This window comes from Cyanistes caeruleus, chromosome 35, assembly GCF_971803275.1.
Source record: "Cyanistes caeruleus chromosome 35, bCyaCae1.hap1.1, whole genome shotgun sequence".
NCBI lineage: Eukaryota > Metazoa > Chordata > Aves > Passeriformes > Paridae > Cyanistes > Cyanistes caeruleus.
The window spans coordinates 550301-567316 of NC_141736.1; the positions used below are offsets into that span (position 1 = coordinate 550301).

Genomic DNA, 17016 nt, shown 5'->3' on the forward strand with positions numbered 1-17016 from the left:
GGGGAAAAAAGGGGAAAAAATGGGGGAAAAAATGGGGAAAAATAGGAAAAAAATGTGAAAAAATAGGAGAAAAAAAGGGGAAATAGTGGGATAAATTAAGCTAAAAATAGGAAAAAATAGAGGAAAAAAGGGAGAAAAATAGGACAAAATTGGGAAAAAATGGGAAAAAAATTGGGAAAAAATGGGAAAAAAATGGGAAAAAATGGGAAAAAAATTGGGAAAAAAATGGGAAAAAAATGGGAATAAAAGGGGATAAAATGGGAATAAAATGGGAATAAAAGGGGATAAAATGGGAATAAAATGGGAATAGAATGGGAAGATAAAGCCAGCAAATGAAAGCTGGGGAATGAGGGAATTCAGAGGTCTCCGGCGGTGTTGATGACGTGGAAGAGCGTGACGTTGTAGATGACCTGGTGGCCGTTATTCCAGGTGTACAGAACCCTTTCCCGAGGGTTGTAGTCCAGCATGGAAATGTGGGAATATTGATTATGGAAGGGGATATCGGTGTACTCGTAGCTGGAAGTGTTCGTGTGATAGGCGAAATAAATCTTGGCTCCCGCCAGGTGGGAGTTGGTGACGTAAAGGATCCCGCAGATCATGAAGGGTTGTGGGATGGGAAGGGGGAAAAAAGGGGGGAAAGAGGGGGAAAATGGGGAATAAATGGGGAATAAATGGGGAAAAAATGGGGAAAAAATGGGGAAAAAATGGGGAATAAATGGGGAAAAAATGGGGAATAAATGGGGGAAAAAATGGGGAATAAATGGGGAAAAAATGGGGAATAAATGGGGAAAAAATGGGGAATAAATGGGGAAAAAATGGGGAATAAATGGGGAAAAAATGGGGAATAAATGGGGGAAAAAGGGGAAAAAATGGGGAAAAAATGGGGAATAAATGGGGAAAAAATGGGGAATAAATGGGGGAAAAAGGGGAAAAAATGGGGAAAAAATGGGGAAAAAAGGGGAAAAAATGGGGGAAAAAATGGGGAAAAATAGGAAAAAAATTAGAAAAAATAGGAGAAAAAAAGGGGAAATAGTGGGAAAAATTAAGCTAAAAATAGGAAAAAATAGAGGAAAAAAGGGAGAAAAATGGGACAAAAGGGGGGAAAAATGGGGGAAAAAAGGGGGGAAAATGGGGAAAAAAAAGGGAAAAAATGGGAAAAAAATGGGAAAAAAATGGGAAAAAATGGGGAAAAATGGGAAAAAAATGGGAATAAAAGGGGATAAAATGGGAATAAAGTGGGAATTAAAGGGGATAAAATGGGAAGATAAACGCAGCAAATGAAAGCTGGGGAATGAGGGAATTCAGAGGTCTCCGGCGGTGTTGATGACGTGGAAGAGCGTGACGTTGTAGATGACCTGGTGGCCGTTATTCCAGGTGTACAGAACCCTTTCCCGAGGGTTGTAGTCCAGCATGGAAATGTGGGAATATTGATTATGGAAGGGGATATCGGTGTACTCGTAGCTGGAAGTGTTCGTGTGATAGGCGAAATAAATCTTGGCTCCCGCCAGGTGGGAGTTGGTGACGTAAAGGATCCCGCAGATCATGAAGGATTCCCCCGCGCTCCGTTTGGGATACGCCGTGTCCCAAGTCCGTAAAACCTCCAAGGAATGCGGATCCAGGCGGCTGAGGACGATGTTGCCGGCGTTCTGGTTGGTGGTGTAAACCACCCACAGTCCGTTCTCGTCCACCATGAAATCCATGTCGGAGAATCCCCCCCAGGAGTAGGGGAAGGTGTTGTTGAAGCCGGCGCCGGAGAGGCTGCGCTGCACCAGGACGCTCCGGGATCGGAAGTGGTAGCGGATCACCAGGTTGCTCTGGAATTTGTTGTAGTACAAGGAGCCGTTGAAGACGACGTGGCCGGTGCCGGCCCAGGGGTGAGGGAGGAGGTGCTGGAGGAAGTTTTGGCCGGAGATGAAGTCGGAGAGGGAGCGGAATTCCAGGACGCGGCGGCCTTTGTAGTAACCGTCCATGTACCAGACCTGGGGAGGGGGGAAATGGGGGGAAATGGGGAGAAATGGGAAAAAAATGGGGAGAAATGGGATAAAATGGGGAGAAATGGGGGGAAAATGGGGAGAAATGGGATAAAATGGGATAAAATGGGGAAAAAATGGGATAAAATGGGGAGAAAACGGGGGAAAAATGGGATAAAATGGGGAGAAATGGGGGAAAAATGGGAAAAAATGGGGAGAAATGGGATAAAATGGGATAAAATGGGGGAAAAATGGGATAAAATGGGGAGAAATGGGGGAAAATGGGGGGAAATGGGGGGAAAATGGGATAAAATGGGATAAAATGGGTTAAAATGGGGAGAAATGGGATAAAATGGGATAAAATGGGGAGAAATGGGGGAAAAATGGGAAAAAATGGGGGGAAAATGGGGAGAAATGGGGGAAAATGGGGAGAAATGGGGGAAAAATGGGAAAAAATGGGGAGAAATGGGGGAAAATGGGGGGAAATGGGGGGAAAATGGGATAAAATGGGATAAAATGGGATAAAATGGGGAGAAATGGGATAAAATGGGGGGAAAATGGGGAGAAATGGGGGAAAATGGGGAGAAAATGGGGGGAAATGGGAAAAATGGGGAGAAATGGGATAAAATGGGATAAAACGGGGAAAATGGGGAGAAATGGGGGAAAAATGGGATAAAATGGGAAAAAAATGGGATGAAATGGGAAAAAATGGGATAAAATGTGGGGAAAATGGGATAAAACGGGGAGAAAATGGGGGGAAATGGGGGGAAAATGGGATAAAACGGGGATAAAATGAAAACAAAAGGGTTTAGATGAGGGAAATGGGGTTAAAATGGAGAAAAATTGGGTTATAATGGGGGCAAACGGAGAAAAATTGATTTAAAATAAAGAAATAAATCCCCAAACAGGCACCAAACCCCTGGATTTTCACCCCAAACCTGCCGGGATGGCGGGAAAATCCCCCCAGATCCCAAATCCCGGGGTTTTTTTTGGGAAATCCGGTGTTTTTGGGGCGCTGCTCACCCGGCTGTCGGCGCTGGGGGTCATGGTGTCGGTCATCCAGGAGCCAAAACGCGACCCCGAGGCTCGGATGGTGATGGGATTGCTGACCCCTGTCAGCTTCCCACAGCCTGGAAAAGCGGGAAAATCCGGGAATTCTGGGGAAATCTGGGGATTCTGGGGGAAATCTGGGGATTCTGGGGGGAAATCTGGGAATTCTGGGGAAAATCCGGGAATTCTGGGGAAAATCTGGGGATTCTGGGGGGAAAATCTGGGGATTCTGGGGGAAATCCGGGAATTCTGGGGGAAATCTGGGAATTCTGGGGAAATCTGGGCGGAAATCTGGGAATTCTGGGGGAAATCTGGGAATTCTGGGGGAAATCTGGGAATTCTGGGGGAAATCTGGGGATTCTGGGGGAAATCTGGGAATTCTGGGGAAATCTGGGGATTCTGGGGGAATCTGGGAATTCTGGGGGAAATCCGGGAATTCTGGGGGAAATCTGGGAATTCTGGGGAAATCTGGGAATTCTGGGGGAAATCTGGGAATTCTGGGGGGAAAATCTGGGGATTCTGGGGGAAAATCCGGGAATTCTGGGGGGAAATCTGGGGATTCTGGGGGAAAATCCGGGAATTCTGGGGGGAAATCTGGGAATTTTGGGGGGAAATCCGGGAATTCTGGGGAAATCTGGGCGGAAATCTGGGGATTCTGGGGAAAATCTGGGGATTCTGGGGGAAAATCCGGGAATTCTGGGGGGAAATCTGGGGATTTTGGGGGGAAATCCGGGAATTCTGGGGAAATCTGGGCGGAAATCTGGGGATTCTGGGGAAAATCTGGGGATTCTGGGGGAAAATCTGGGAATTCTGGGGAAATCTGGGGATTCTGGGGGAAAATCTGGGAATTCTGGGGGGAAATCTGGGGATTCTGGGGAAATCTGGGAATTCTGGGGGGAAAATCTGGGGATTCTGGGGGAATCTGGGAATTCTGGGGGAAATCTGGGAATTCTGGGGGAAATATGGGAATTTTGGGGAAATCCGGGAATTCTGGGGAAATCTGGGAATTCTGGGGAAATCTGGGAATTCTGGGGGAAAATCTGGGGATTCTGGGGAATTGGGGAAATTTGGGAATTGTTGGAAATCGGGGATTGGGGCCAGGGAATGCCTGGAGGGGCTGGGAATGGGAAATGGGATTTTGGGAATTTTTGGGGGGATTTTTGGATGGAATTTGAGGGGATTTTGGGGAATTTTGGGAAGGATTTTGGGAGGGATTTTTGGAGAGAATTTGGGGAATTTTGGGATAAATTTTGGAGACATTTTGATCAGATTTTTATGGAGATTTTTTCTTATTTCACCGACATTCCGACCGATTCCCACCGAGGTTTTTTAGGGATTCCAGCCTGAATTCCTGGAATTTTTTAACCCAATTTTGGGAAGATTTTTAGGGGATTTTTAGGAGATTTTGGGATGAAATTTTGGGAATTTTGGGATAAATTTTTGAAACATTTTGATCAGATTTTTATGGAGATTTTTCTTATTTCACCGACATTCCGACCGCTTCCCCCCGAGGTTTTTTTTTTTTTTTTCCCGCGATTCCAACCCGGAATTCCCGGAATTCCCGAGGATTTTTTTTTTTTTTTGGGAATTTCCTTACCCAGTTTCTGCAGGCAGGCGTGGAGCCTGGCCTCCAGCAGCAGAACTCTCTGCTGCAGCTCCTCGTAGTCGTAGGCTCCCATCTCCTCCTGGATCGCCAGGAGAATTCCGGAAAGATTCCGGACCTCGTCCTTGAGGTGCACGATCAGCCTGGAGTCGGATTTGTATTGCTCCAGCACCGGCAGCAGAGGCAGCAGCTCCTTCATCTTCTCCTGCAGATCCTGGGAAAATTAAAAAAAAAACGGGAAAATTTGGTCCTGGAATCGCCTGGGATTTGAGTTTTTGGGTTTTTGGGAAAAATTCCGGGGAAAAAAGTGAAATTTTGGGGTTTGGTTTTGGAGGCTGGGGGGGAAAAAATGGGGAAAATTTGGTTTTGGAATTGTCTGGGATTTGAGTTTTTGGTTTTTCTGAGCTTGGGAAAAATTCTGGGGAAAAAAGGTCCTGAAATCCCAAATTTTATGGGTTTTGTTTCCTCTGATTTTGGGGAAAAATGGTCCTGAAATTTCAGGATTCTCCTGCAGATCCTGAAATAAAAATGGGGAAAATTTGGTCCTGGAATCCCCTGGGATTTGAGTTTTTGGTTTTTCTGATCCTGGGGGAAAAAATCTGGGAAAAATGGGTCTGGAATCCCAAATTTTGTGTTTTGTTCCTTTGGATCCAAGGGAAAAATTCCAGGAAAAAAGGTCCTGAAATCCCAAAATTTTTTGGGTTTTGTTTCTTCTGATTTTGGGGAAAAATGGTCCTGAAATTTCAGGATTCTCCTGGAGATCCTGAAAAAAAAACGGGAAAATTTGGTTCTGGAATCGCCTGGGATTTGAGGTTTTGGTTTTTGGGAAAAATTCCGGGGGAAAAAGTGAAATTTTGGGGTTTGGTTTTGGATGCTGGGGGGGAAAAATGGGGAAAATTTGGTCCTGGAATCCCTTGGGATTTGAGGTTTTGGTTTCTCTGATCCTGGGGGAAAATTCCAGGAAAAAAGTGAAATTTTTGTGGGTTTGTTTTTGGATGCTGGGGGGAAAAAATGGGGAAAATTTGGTTTTGGAATTGTCTGGGATTTGAGGTTTTGGTTTTTGGGAAAAATTCCGGGGAAAAAAGTGAAATTTTGGGGTTTGGTTTTGGAGGCTGGGGGGGAAAAATGGGGAAAATTTGGTTTTGGAATCCCCTGGGATTTGAGGTTTTGGTTTTTCTGATCCCTGGGAAAAAAATCTGGAAAAAAAAATCCTGAAATTCCAGGAAAAAATGGGAATGGGGGGAATAAATCAGGGAATTAAAAAATAAATCAGGGAATAAGAAAAGAAATCAGGGAATAAAAGGAAAACCGAAGTGGGGGGGAAAAATTCAGGAAAAATCCTGGAATTCCGGGAAAAAAATGGGAATAGGGGGGAATAAATCAGGGAATAAAAAAATCAATCAGGGAATAAAGGAATAAATCAGGGAATAAGAAAATAAATCCAGGAATAAAAAAATTAATCAGGGAATAAAAGGAAAATGGAGAGGGGGAGAGAAAAAAAAAACCAAAAAATTTGGAAAAAATCCTGAAATTCTGGGAAAAAAAATGGGAATGGGGGGGGAATAAATCAGGGAATAAAAAAATAAATCAGGGAATAAAAAAATCAATCAGGGAATAAGAAAATTAATTGGGGAATAAAAGGAAAATGGAGAAGGGAGAGGAAAAAAACCGGAAAAAAACCAGAAAAAAATCCTGGAATTCCGGGAAAAAAATGGGAATGGGGGGGGAATAAATCAGGGAATAAAAAAATCAATCAGGGAATAAGAAAAGAAATCAGGGAATAAGAAAAGAAATCAGGGAATAAAAGAATAAATCAGGGAATAAGAAAATAAATCAGGGAATAAAAAAAGAAATCAGGGAATAAAAAAAGAAATCAGGGAATAAAAAAATAAATCAGGGAATAAAAGAATCAATCAGGGAATAAAAAAATCAATCAGGGAATTAAAGAATCAATCAGGGAATAAGAAAAGAAATCAGGGAATAAGAAAAGAAATCAGGGAATAAAAGAATAAATCAGGGAATAAAAGAATAAATCAGGGAATAAGAAAATAAATCAGGGAATAAAAAAAGAAATCAGGGAATAAAAAAATCAATCAGGGAATAAAAGAATCAGTCAGGGAATAAAAGAATCAATCAGGGAATAAGAAAAGAAATCAGGGAATAAAAGAAAATCCGACAGGGGAGAGGAAAAAAAACCCCAAAAAATCCGGAAAAAAATCCGGAAAAAATCCGGAAAAAATCCTGAAATTCCGGGAAAAAACTGGGAATAAAAAATGTCGGAAAAAAGGGATTTTGGGGGGATGGGGAAAAGCGGGAAAAGCGGGAATTTGGCACCTGGAAGCTGCGGGAATTGAGGGATTTGTGGCTCTCAGAGGCCACGCGGAGCCGCGAGTCCAGGCCCTTCATCATCGCCTCCGTGTTCCGCACGTACTGCAGGTCCCGGAAGGTGCGCAGGTCCAGCACCTCCATGGACTGGGAGATGTTCTGCACCTGCAGGGGTTAATTGGGGATGGTAATTGGGTTAATTACAGTCATTAATGGGGTAATTTGGGTCATTAATGGGGTAATTGGGGTCATTAATGGGGTAATTGGGGAATTAATTGGGTTAATGAACACCCCGGGATCCGCAGGTCCAGCACCTCCATGGACTGGGAGATGTTCTGCACCTGCAGGGGTTAATTGGGGTCATTAATTGGGTTAATTACAGTCATTAGTGGGGTTAATTACAGTCATTAATGGGGTAATTGGGGAATTATTGGGGTTAATGAACACCCCAGGATCCGCAGGTCCAGCACCTCCATGGACTGGGAGATGTTCTGCACCTGCAGGGGTTAATTGGGGATGGTAATTGGGTTAATTACAGTCATTAGTGGGGTTAATTTGGGTCATTAATGGGGTAATTGGGGAATTATTTGGGTTAATGAACACCCCAGGATCCGCAGGTCCAGCACCTCCATGGACTGGGAGATGTTCTGCACCTGCAGGGGTTAATTGGGGATGGTAATTGGGTTAATTACAGTCATTAATGGGGTAATTTGGGTCATTAATGGGGTAATTTGGGTCATTAATGGGGTAATTGGGGAATTATTGGGGTTAATGAACACCCCAGGATCCGCAGGTCCAGCACCTCCATGGACTGGGAGATGTTCTGCACCTGCAGGGGTTAATTGGGGTCATTAATTGGGTTAATTACAGTCATTAGTGGGGGTAATTACAGTCATTAATGGGGTAATTGGGGAATTATTTGGGTTAATGAACACCCCAGGATCCGCAGGTCCAGCACCTCCATGGACTGCGAGATGTTCTGCACCTGCAGGGGTTAATTGGGGATGGTAATTGGGTTAATTGGGGTCATTAACGGGTTAATTACAGTCATTAGTGGGGTTAATTTGGGTCATTAATGGGGTTAATGAGGGAATTAATGGAATCCTCATCCCAGGAATTCCCACCCCTGGAATTCCCAGAGGAATTCCCATCCCTTGGGAATCCTCTGGAATTTCCATCCCTTGGGAATCCCACGGGAATTTTCCCCTCTGGAATCTCCAGGAATTCCCATCCCTGGAATCCCCCAGGAATTCCCATCCATGGGAATCCAAAATCCCCCAGGAATTCCCATTCCTTGGGAATCCTCTGGAATTCCCATCCCTGGAATCTCCAGGAATTCCCATCCCTGAGAATCCTCTGGAATTCCCATCCCTGGGAATCCTCCAGGAATTTCCATCCCTGGGAATCCCACAGGAATTTCCATTCCTGGAATCTCCTGGAATTTCCATCCCTTGGGAATCCTCCAGGAATTCCCATCCCTTGGGAATCCCATGGGAATTTTTGGTTCTGGAATCCTCTGGAATTCCCATCCCTGAGAATCCCACGGGAATTTTTCCCTCTGGAATCTCCAGGAATTTCCATCCCTGGAATCCCCAGGAATTCCCATCCCTGGGAATCCCACGGGAATTTTCCCCTCTGGAATCTCCAGGAATTCCCATCCCTAAAATCCTCCAGGAATTCCCATCCCTGAGAATCCCACTGGGAATTTTTGCCTCTGGAATCCCCTGGAATTCCCATCCCTGAGAATCCCACGGGAATTTTTGGTTCTGGAATCCTCCTGGAATTCCCATCCCTGGGAATCCCATGGGAATTTCCCCCTCTGGGAACCCCTGGAATTTTTAACCCCAAACCCCCCCCAGGGAATTCCCACCCTGGAACCCCCCCCAGACCCGAATTAACCCCTTCCCTCCCTCTCCCCTCCCGGAATTCCGGCTTTTCCCGACCTTTTCCAGGAGCTGTCGGAGCTGGAGGCCGCGGAGGTCGCGGGCGCAGGATCCCTGCACGGGAATCACGGCCGTGCACAGGCAGCGCCCGTCCGGAGCCTGCGCCGAGCTCAGCACCTGCCAGCCCTCGTCTGGGCTCTGGAAAAGGGTCTGCAAAAATGGGAAAAACACCCAAAATTCCCAAAAAATACAGTCATAAAAAATCCCGCTCCAAAACCCATTTATTCCCATTTTTATCTGATTTTTTCCCCATTTTTCCCCCATTTTTTTCCCATTTTTATCTGATTTTTCCCCCTCTTTTTCCCCATTTTTTCCCCATTTTTTCCCATTTTTCTCTGATTTTTTCCCCATTTTTCCCCCATTTTTTCCCATTTTTCTCTGATTTTTTCCCCATTTTTCCCCCATTTTTTCCCATTTTTCTCTGATTTTTTCTCCATTTTTCCCTCATTTTTTCCCTCTTTTTTCCCCATTTATTCCCATTTTTTCCCCCTTTTTTTCCCCATTTATTCCCATTTTTTCCCCATTTTTGCCACATTTTTCTCCATTTTTTGCCATATTTTTCCTAAATTTTCCCCATTTTTTTCCCATTTTTTCTCCTTTTTTTCCCCATTTTTTCCCTCTTTTTTTCCCATTTTTTCCCATTTTTCTCTGATTTTTTCTCCATTTTTCCCCCATTTTTTCCCCATTTTTCTCTGATTTATTCCCCATTTTTTCCCATTTTTTCCCCATTTTTCTCTGATTTTTTTCCCATTTTTCTCTGGTTTTCCCCGGTTTCTCAGCACCTGCCAGCCCTCGTCTGGGCTCTGGAAAAGGGTCTGCAAAAATGGGAAAAACACTCAAAATTCCCAAAAAATCCCAATCCCAGGAAATCCCATTTTTATCTGATTTTTTCCCCATTTTTCCCCCATTTTTTTCCCATTTTTTTCCCATTTTTATCTGATTTTTCCCCCTCTTTTTCCCCATTTTTTCCCCATTTTTTCCCATTTTTCTCTGATTTTTTCTCAATTTTTCCCTCATTTTTTCCCTCTTTTTTCCCCATTTATTCCCATTTTTTCCCCTCCTTTTCCCCATTTTTTTCCCATTTTTCGCTGATTTTTTCCCCATTTTTCCCCCATTTTTTCTCCATTTTTCCCCATTTTTTCCCATTTTTCTCTGATTTATTCCCCATTTTTCTCTGGTTTTCCCCGGTTTCTCAGCACCTGCCAGCCCTCGTCCGGGCTCTGGAAAAGGGTCTGCAAAAATGGGAAAAACACCCAAAATTCCCCAAAAATCCCAATCCCAGGAAATCCCATTTATTCCCATTTTTCTCTGATTTTTTCTCCATTTTCCCCCCATTTTTACCCTCTTTTTTCCCCATTTATTCCCATTTTTTTCCCCTCTTTTTCCCCATTTATTCCCATTTTTTTCCCTTTTTTTTTCCATTTTTTCCCCATTTTTTTCCCATTTATTCCCATTTTCCCCCCATTTTTTCCCCATTTTCCCCCCATTTATTCTTATTTTTTTCCCGTTTTTGCCACATTTTTCTCCATTTTTTGCCATATTTTTCCTAAATTTTCCCATTTTCCCCCATTTTTTCCCCATTTTTCCCTCAGGACCGCTCCCCCCTCCCCTCGCTGACGTCACAACCGCACTGACGTCACAACCGCGCTGACGTCACCCTTAAGAAAACCCCTCCAAATCCCCCCCAAAATTTCGGGATAAATCCTAAAAAAATTCGGGATAAACCCCGATTAAAAAATCCCCAAATCCCGATTTTCCACCCCAAAAAAAACCGGGAATAAAAATTCCCAAAAACCCGCGGCGGGAGCAGCCGCAGCCCCTCCCCCACCCCCGGGAGCCGCCGGGAATCGTTAATTAAGGGAGCGTTAATGAATAATTAATGAGCGCGGCCTGCGCGAGGAGCGGGGAGGGAAATTCGGGATTTTTTTGGGAATTTTTTGGGAATTTTTTGGGGAATTTTTTGGGGAATTTTTTGGGATTTTTTGGGATTTTTTGGGAATTTTTTGGGAATTTTTTTGGAATTTTTGGGGATTTTGGGGAATTTTTGGGGAATTTTTGGGGGATTTTTTGGGATTTTTTTGGGAATTTTTTTGGAATTTTTGGGAATCTTTGGGGAATTTTTTTGGGAATTTTTGGGGAATTTTTTGGGAATTTTTGGGGAATTTTGGAGGGGAAAAAGGGGGAAATTCCTTGAGATTTTTTTTGGGGAAAAAAGGGGAATTCCCAAAGATTTTGGGATTTTTTTGGGGGGAGGAAAAAAATTGGGAATTTTCCAACGGTGATGGAAAATGGGGAATTCGGGAATTTGGGGGGGAAAATCCCAATTTTTCCTCCCAAATTCCCAATTTTCCCCCCCAAATCCCAAATTTTCCCCCCTCAATTCCCAATTCTAGCCCAAAAATTCCCATTTTCCCCCCCAAATTCCCATTTTTTCCCCCAAATCCCAATTTTTCCCCCCAAATTCCCATTTTTCCCCCCAAATCCCAAATTTTCCTCCCAAATCCCAAATTTTCCTCCCCAAATCCCAATTTTTTCCCCAAAAATTCCCATTTTTTCCCCCCTAATTCCCATTTTTCCCCCCCAAATCCCAAATTTTCCCCCCCAAATCCCAAATTTTCCTCCCCAAATCCCAAATTTTCCCCCATCCAGGAATTTCCATTTTCCTTTGGGAACCGGAGGAGGAAAAAAATCGGGAAAAATTTAAAAAATTCCTTTTTTTTCCCCAAAAAATCCGGGAAAAAAATCCCCAAAACCTCCCGGGATTTTTGGGTTGAATTCCGCCCATTTCGGTGATTAATGAGGAACAAGGGAGCTTAATGAGCTCCCTTAATGAGGCGCTAATTAACGTCCGGCGGCTGCTAATTACCCGCGGTGTTGATTGACAGCTGGGGGAGGGGGAGCTGGGAATGAGATCCTAAAAAATTCCCTAAAAATTCCCCCAAAAAATTCCCAAAAATCCTCCAAAAAAATTCCAAAATATTCCCAAAATCCCCTCCAAAAATTCCCCCCAAATTCCCAAAAATTCCCCCAAAAATTCCCAAAAAATCCTAAAAATTCTTCCCAAAATTCCCAAAAATTCCCCCAAAAATTCCCAAAAAATCCCCCCAAAATTCCCAAAAAATCCTAAAAAATCCCCCCAGAATTCCCAAAAAATTCCCAAAAAATCCCCCCAGAATTCCCAAAAAATCCCCCCAAAATTCCCAAAAATCCCCCCAAAAATTCCCAAAAATTCCCCCCAAAAATTCCCAAAAATTCCCCCCAAAAATCCTGAAAAATCCCCCCAGAATTCCCAAAAAATTCCCAAAAAATCCCCCCAAAATTCCCCAAAAATCGGAATTTTCAGTGGGAAAAAAAAGGGGGACAAAATTTGGGGGGGGGGGGGGGAGATCCCAAAATTCCCGGTGGGAATTCCAGAGGAATTTTGGGAATGGGAGGGAAAAAATTGGAGGGAGAATTTGGGGGGGAGGGGTCTCGAAAATTTGGGATTTTCCAGAGGGATTTGGGGGGTCCCGGGAATGGGAATTTGGGGGGAGGGTCCCCAAAATTTGGGATTTTCCAGAGGGAATTCGGGGGGATCCGGGGGGGATTTTGGGGGGTCCCGGGGGGATTCTGGGGGGTCCCGGGTGGATTTTGGGGGGGGTTGGGGGGGTTTTGGGGGGTCCCGGGTGGATTTTGGGGGGTCCCGGGTGGATTTTGGGGGGTCCTGGGAGGATTTTGGGGGGTCCTGGGTGGATTTGGGGGGTCCTGGGGTGTCCCGGGGGGTGTCCTAGGGGGGTCCCGGGTGGATTTTGGGGGGTCCCGGGTGGATTTGGGGGGTCCTGGGGTGTCCTGGGGGGTCCCGGGGGGGATTTTGGGGGGTCCCGGGTGGATTTTGGGGGGTCCTGGGGGGGATTTTGGGGGGTCCTGGGAGGATTTTGGGGGGTCCTGGAGGGGTTTGGGTGGATTTTGGGGGGTCCCGGGGTGTCCTGGGGGGGGTCCTGGGGAGGTTTGGGGGGGTCCCGGGTGGATTTTGGGGGGTCCTGGGGGGGATTTTGGGGGGTCCTGGGGTGTCCCGGGGGGTGTCCTGGGGGATCCCGGGGGGATTTTGGGGGGTCCCGGGTGCATTTGGGGGGTCCTGGGGTGTGCTGGGGGGTCCCGGGGGGGATTTTGGGGGGTCCCGGGTGGATTCTGGGGGGTCCTGGGAGGATTTTGGGGGGTTCTGGAGGGGTCCTGGGGGATTTTGGGGGGGTCCTGGGAGGATTTTGGGGGGTCCTGGAGGGGTTTGGGTGGATTTTAGGGGGGTTTGGGGGGATTTTGGGGGGGTCCCGGGTGGATTTGGGGGGACCTGGGGGGGTCCAGGGTGGATTTTTGGGGGGTCCCGGGTGGATTTGGGGGGGATTTTGGGGGATCCCGGGGTGTCCTGGGGGGGTCCTGGGGAGGTTTGGGGGGGTCCCGAGTGGATTTTGGGGGGTCCCGGGTGCATTTGGGGGGGTCCGGGGTGGATTTGAGGGGGTCCTGGGGGGGTCCCGGGTGGATTTTGGGGGGTCCCGGGTGGATTTTGGGGGGTCCCGAGTGGATTTTGGGGGGTCCCGGGTGGATTTTGGGGGGGTCCCGGGTGGATTTGGGGGGACCTGGGGGGGTCCCGGGTGGATTTGGGGGGGTCCGGGGTGGATTTGGGGGGTCCTGGGGGGATCCCGGGTGGATTTTGGGGGTTCCCGGGTGGATTTTGGGGGGGTTTGAGGGGATTTTTGGGGGTCCCCAGAGGATTTTGGGGTGTCCCAAAACCCCGGGGGGGGGTCTCGATTCACTGGGGGGGGTCCCCAAAATTAGGGGAGGGGGGGGAGGGGTTTTTTGAGGGGGGGTCTGGGTTGAAATCGAGCCCCTCCCCCCCCGCCCCGCCCCCACCTCTGCCGCAGCCTCCAAAAAAATCCCCAAAATTCCCAAAAATCCCCTGGGAAAAAAAGGTGGGAAAAGGGGGAAAAATGGGATTTTTTTAAAGGAAAAAAATCCCAAATCTTCCCTGAAAAAATAATTTAAAAATAAAAATAAAAATTTAAGATATTCCCTGTAAGAGAAACCTCAAAAAAATCCTAAAAAGTGGAAAAAAATCCCAAAAATAACCCCAAAAATCCTAAAAATCCCCTCGAAAATTCCCAAAATGAACCATAAAACCCCCCAAAAATATAAAAGTCTTAAAATCCCCCCCAAAATCTCCAAGAAACCCCAAAAATTCCCCCCCCAAAAAACCCCAAATAATAAAAAATCCTAAAGAAACCCCAAAATTCCCCCCAAAAAGCCCCAAAAATTCAAAAAAAACCCCAAAAAAACCCCAAAAACCCCCAAAAAATTCCTTTTAGGGGCTTTTTTTTGGGGGGGAAGAAAAAAACCCCAAAACCCTTTGAAAATGCCCAAAAAATCCAAATTAAACCCTTAAAAATCCTCCAAAAATTCCAAAAAATCCCTAAAAAATTCCAATTAAACCCTTAAACCTCCCCCCCAAAATCTTTAAAAAATCCCTAAAAAAATCCCCTAAAAATTCCAAAAAAATCCAAAAAAAATCCCCTAAAAAAACCCTAAAAAACACCCCAAAAAATCCCTAAAAATCCATCAAAAATCCCTAAAAAACCCCTAAAAAAAACCCAAAAAATCCCTAAAAAATCCCCCAAAAATCCCCCAAAAAATCCCAAAAAAATCCCCAAAAATCCCCAAAAAACCCCTAAAAAATCCCAAAAAACCCCCTAAAAATCAAAAAAAATCCCCAAAAAACCCCTAAAGAAAACCCCCAAAAAAAACCTAAAAAGCCCAAAAAAATCCCCAAAAATCCCTAAAAAGTCCTTAAAAAATCCCAAAAAAAATCCCTAAAAAATCCCAAAAAATCCCCAAAAAACCCTTAAAAAATCCCCAAAAAAATCCCTAAAAAAACCAAAACAATCCCCAAAAAACCCCTAAAAAATCCTTAAAAAAACCCAAAAAAATCCCAAAAAAATCCCTAAGAAACCCAAAAAATCCCCCAAAAACCCCTAAAAAATCCAAAAAAATACCCAAAAAACCCCTTAAAAACCCCCAAAAAATCCCTAAAGAATCCCAAAAAAATCCCAAAAAACCCCTAAAAAAACCCTTAAAAAACCCCAAAAAAACCCTAAAAAATCCCTAAAAAATCCCTAAAAAACCCCTAAAAAATCCCAAAGAAATCCCCAAAAAAACCCCAAAAAATCCCCCAAAAAATCCCAAAAAATCCCAAAAAAACCCCTAAAAAATCCCTAAATAATCCTTAAAAAAACCCCAAAAAATCCCAAAAAAATCCCCAAAAAAATCCCCAAAAAACCCCAAAAAATCCCCCAAAAAATCCCAAAAAAATCCCTAAAAATCCCAAAAAAATCCAAAAAAAATCCCAAAAAAATCCCATAAAATCCCCCCGGTTTTTTGCCGTTTCCCGGTCGCGGTCGGTGCCACTCACGATTTTTTCCGAGGTGCCGGCGCGGGGCCCGGCGGTGCCGTTGAGCCCCACGAGGGAGGGCAGGGTCTGGGACATCCAGTTGGTGACCATGGCCATGGTGCTGAGCACGGCCCCGAGCTTCAGCAGCGGCACCGGCATCGTCCCCCCGCCTCCGGTACCGCCGCCGGCCCGAGCCCATCCCACCCCCGGCCCCGGGAGCGGCGGGGGGGCCCCGGGAGCGGCGGGGGGAGGGATCCCCCCCACCCCACCCAGAGATGGGGAAACGGCTGCGGGGATCGGGAATGGAACCGGGAATGGAACCGGGAATGGAACCGGGAACTGGGAATGGAACCGGGAATGGAACCGGGAATGGAACCGGGAATGGAACCGGGAATGGAACCGGGAACTGGGGGTGGGACCGGGGGGGGCACCGGGAGCGGTACCGGGGGTGATGGATGCCCCCCCCCCGAGGTGGAGAATGCGCTGCGGGAACCGGGAATGACACCGGGAATGGAACCGGGAACTGGGGGTGGGACCGGGAATTGGGGGTGGGACCCGGGGTGGAACCGGGGGTGGAACCGGGGATGGGACCGGGAGCGGCGGGGGGGCACCGGGAGCGGCGGGGGGAGGGATCCCCCCCACCCAGAGATGGGGAAACGGTTGCGGGGATCGGGAATGGAACCGGGAATGGAACCGGGAATGGAACCGGGAACTGGGGGTGGGACCGGGAATTGGGGGTGGGACCGGGGGGGGCACCGGGAGCGGTACCGGGGGTGATGGATGCCTCCCCCCGAGGTGGAGAATGCGCTGCGGGGATCGGGAATGACACCGGGAATGACACCGGGAATGGAACCGGGAACTGGGGGTGGGATCGGGACTTGGGGGTGGGACCCGGGGTGGAACCGGGGGTGGCACCGGGGGTGGGACCGGGAGCGGCGGGGGGGGCACCGGGAGCGGCGGGGGGAGGGATCCCCCCCCCACCCAGAGATGGGGAAACGGCTGCGGGGACCGGGAATGGAACCGGGAATGGAACCGGGAATGGAACCGGGAATGGCACCGGGAACGGAACCGGGAATGGAACCGGGATTCGGGGGTGGGACCGGGATTCGGGGGTGGGACCGGGGGTGGCACCGGGAGCGCCGGGGGTGGCACCGGGAGCGGTACCGGGGATGATGGAACCTCTCCCGAGAGGTGGAGACGGCTGCGGGGATCGGGAACGGCACCGGGAACGGAACCGGGAACGGAACCGGGAATGGAACCGGGAATGGAACCGGGATTCGGGGGTGGCACCGGGGGTGGCACCGGGGGTGGCACCGGGAGCGGTACCGGGGATGATTAAAGCCCCCCTGAACTGGAACAGGCGCTGCGGGGATCGGGAACGGCACCGGGAACGGAACCGGGAACGGCACCGGGAATTGGGGGTGACACCGGGAGCTGCGGGGGGGACACCGGGGGAGGGTTTAGGGGGGATTTGGGCCGGTACCGGGACAGGGGGAGGGTTTGGGGGGATTGGGGCGGGTTCAGGGCGGATTTGGGGTGGGACCGGCACCGGGGGCGGGTTCAGGGCGGATTCGGGCCGGTACCGGCACCGGGGATGGGTTTAGGACGGATTTGGGGGGGATTTGGGCCGGTACCGGCACCGGGGATGGGTTTAGGGGGAGATCGGGGCGGGTTTGGGGGGGATTTGGGGTAGGACCGGTACCGGGGGCG

General features: G+C 47.6%; 1 protein-coding gene across 1 annotated transcript; it reads right to left on the minus strand.

Annotated features, from left to right (window-relative positions):
* Positions 1–1221: 1221 nt before the first annotated feature.
* Positions 1222–15480, minus strand: OLFM2 (olfactomedin 2). The gene is made up of 6 exons (XM_086871503.1): positions 15328–15480; positions 8892–9041; positions 6958–7113; positions 4618–4837; positions 2994–3100; positions 1222–1979 (listed from the first exon to the last, which is right to left on the minus strand). Exons 1-6 carry the CDS (start codon positions 15463–15465, stop codon positions 1302–1304), a joined length of 1449 nt encoding a protein of 482 aa, XP_086727629.1. The 5' UTR covers positions 15466–15480; the 3' UTR covers positions 1222–1301.
* Positions 15481–17016: the final 1536 nt, after the last annotated feature.

Coding starts and splice junctions, on each gene's coding strand:
- OLFM2 (XM_086871503.1), bottom strand. CDS start 15,465: ATGCCGGTGCCGCTGCTGAAGCTCGGGGCCGTGCTCAGCACCATGGCC. Junction 9,042..15,327: donor CCGGCACCTCGGAAAAAATC/GTGAGTGGCACC, acceptor CCATTTTTGCAG/ACCCTTTTCCAGAGCCCAGA. Junction 3,101..4,617: donor CGCCTGCCTGCAGAAACTGG/GTAAGGAAATTC, acceptor CCGCTTTTCCAG/GCTGTGGGAAGCTGACAGGG.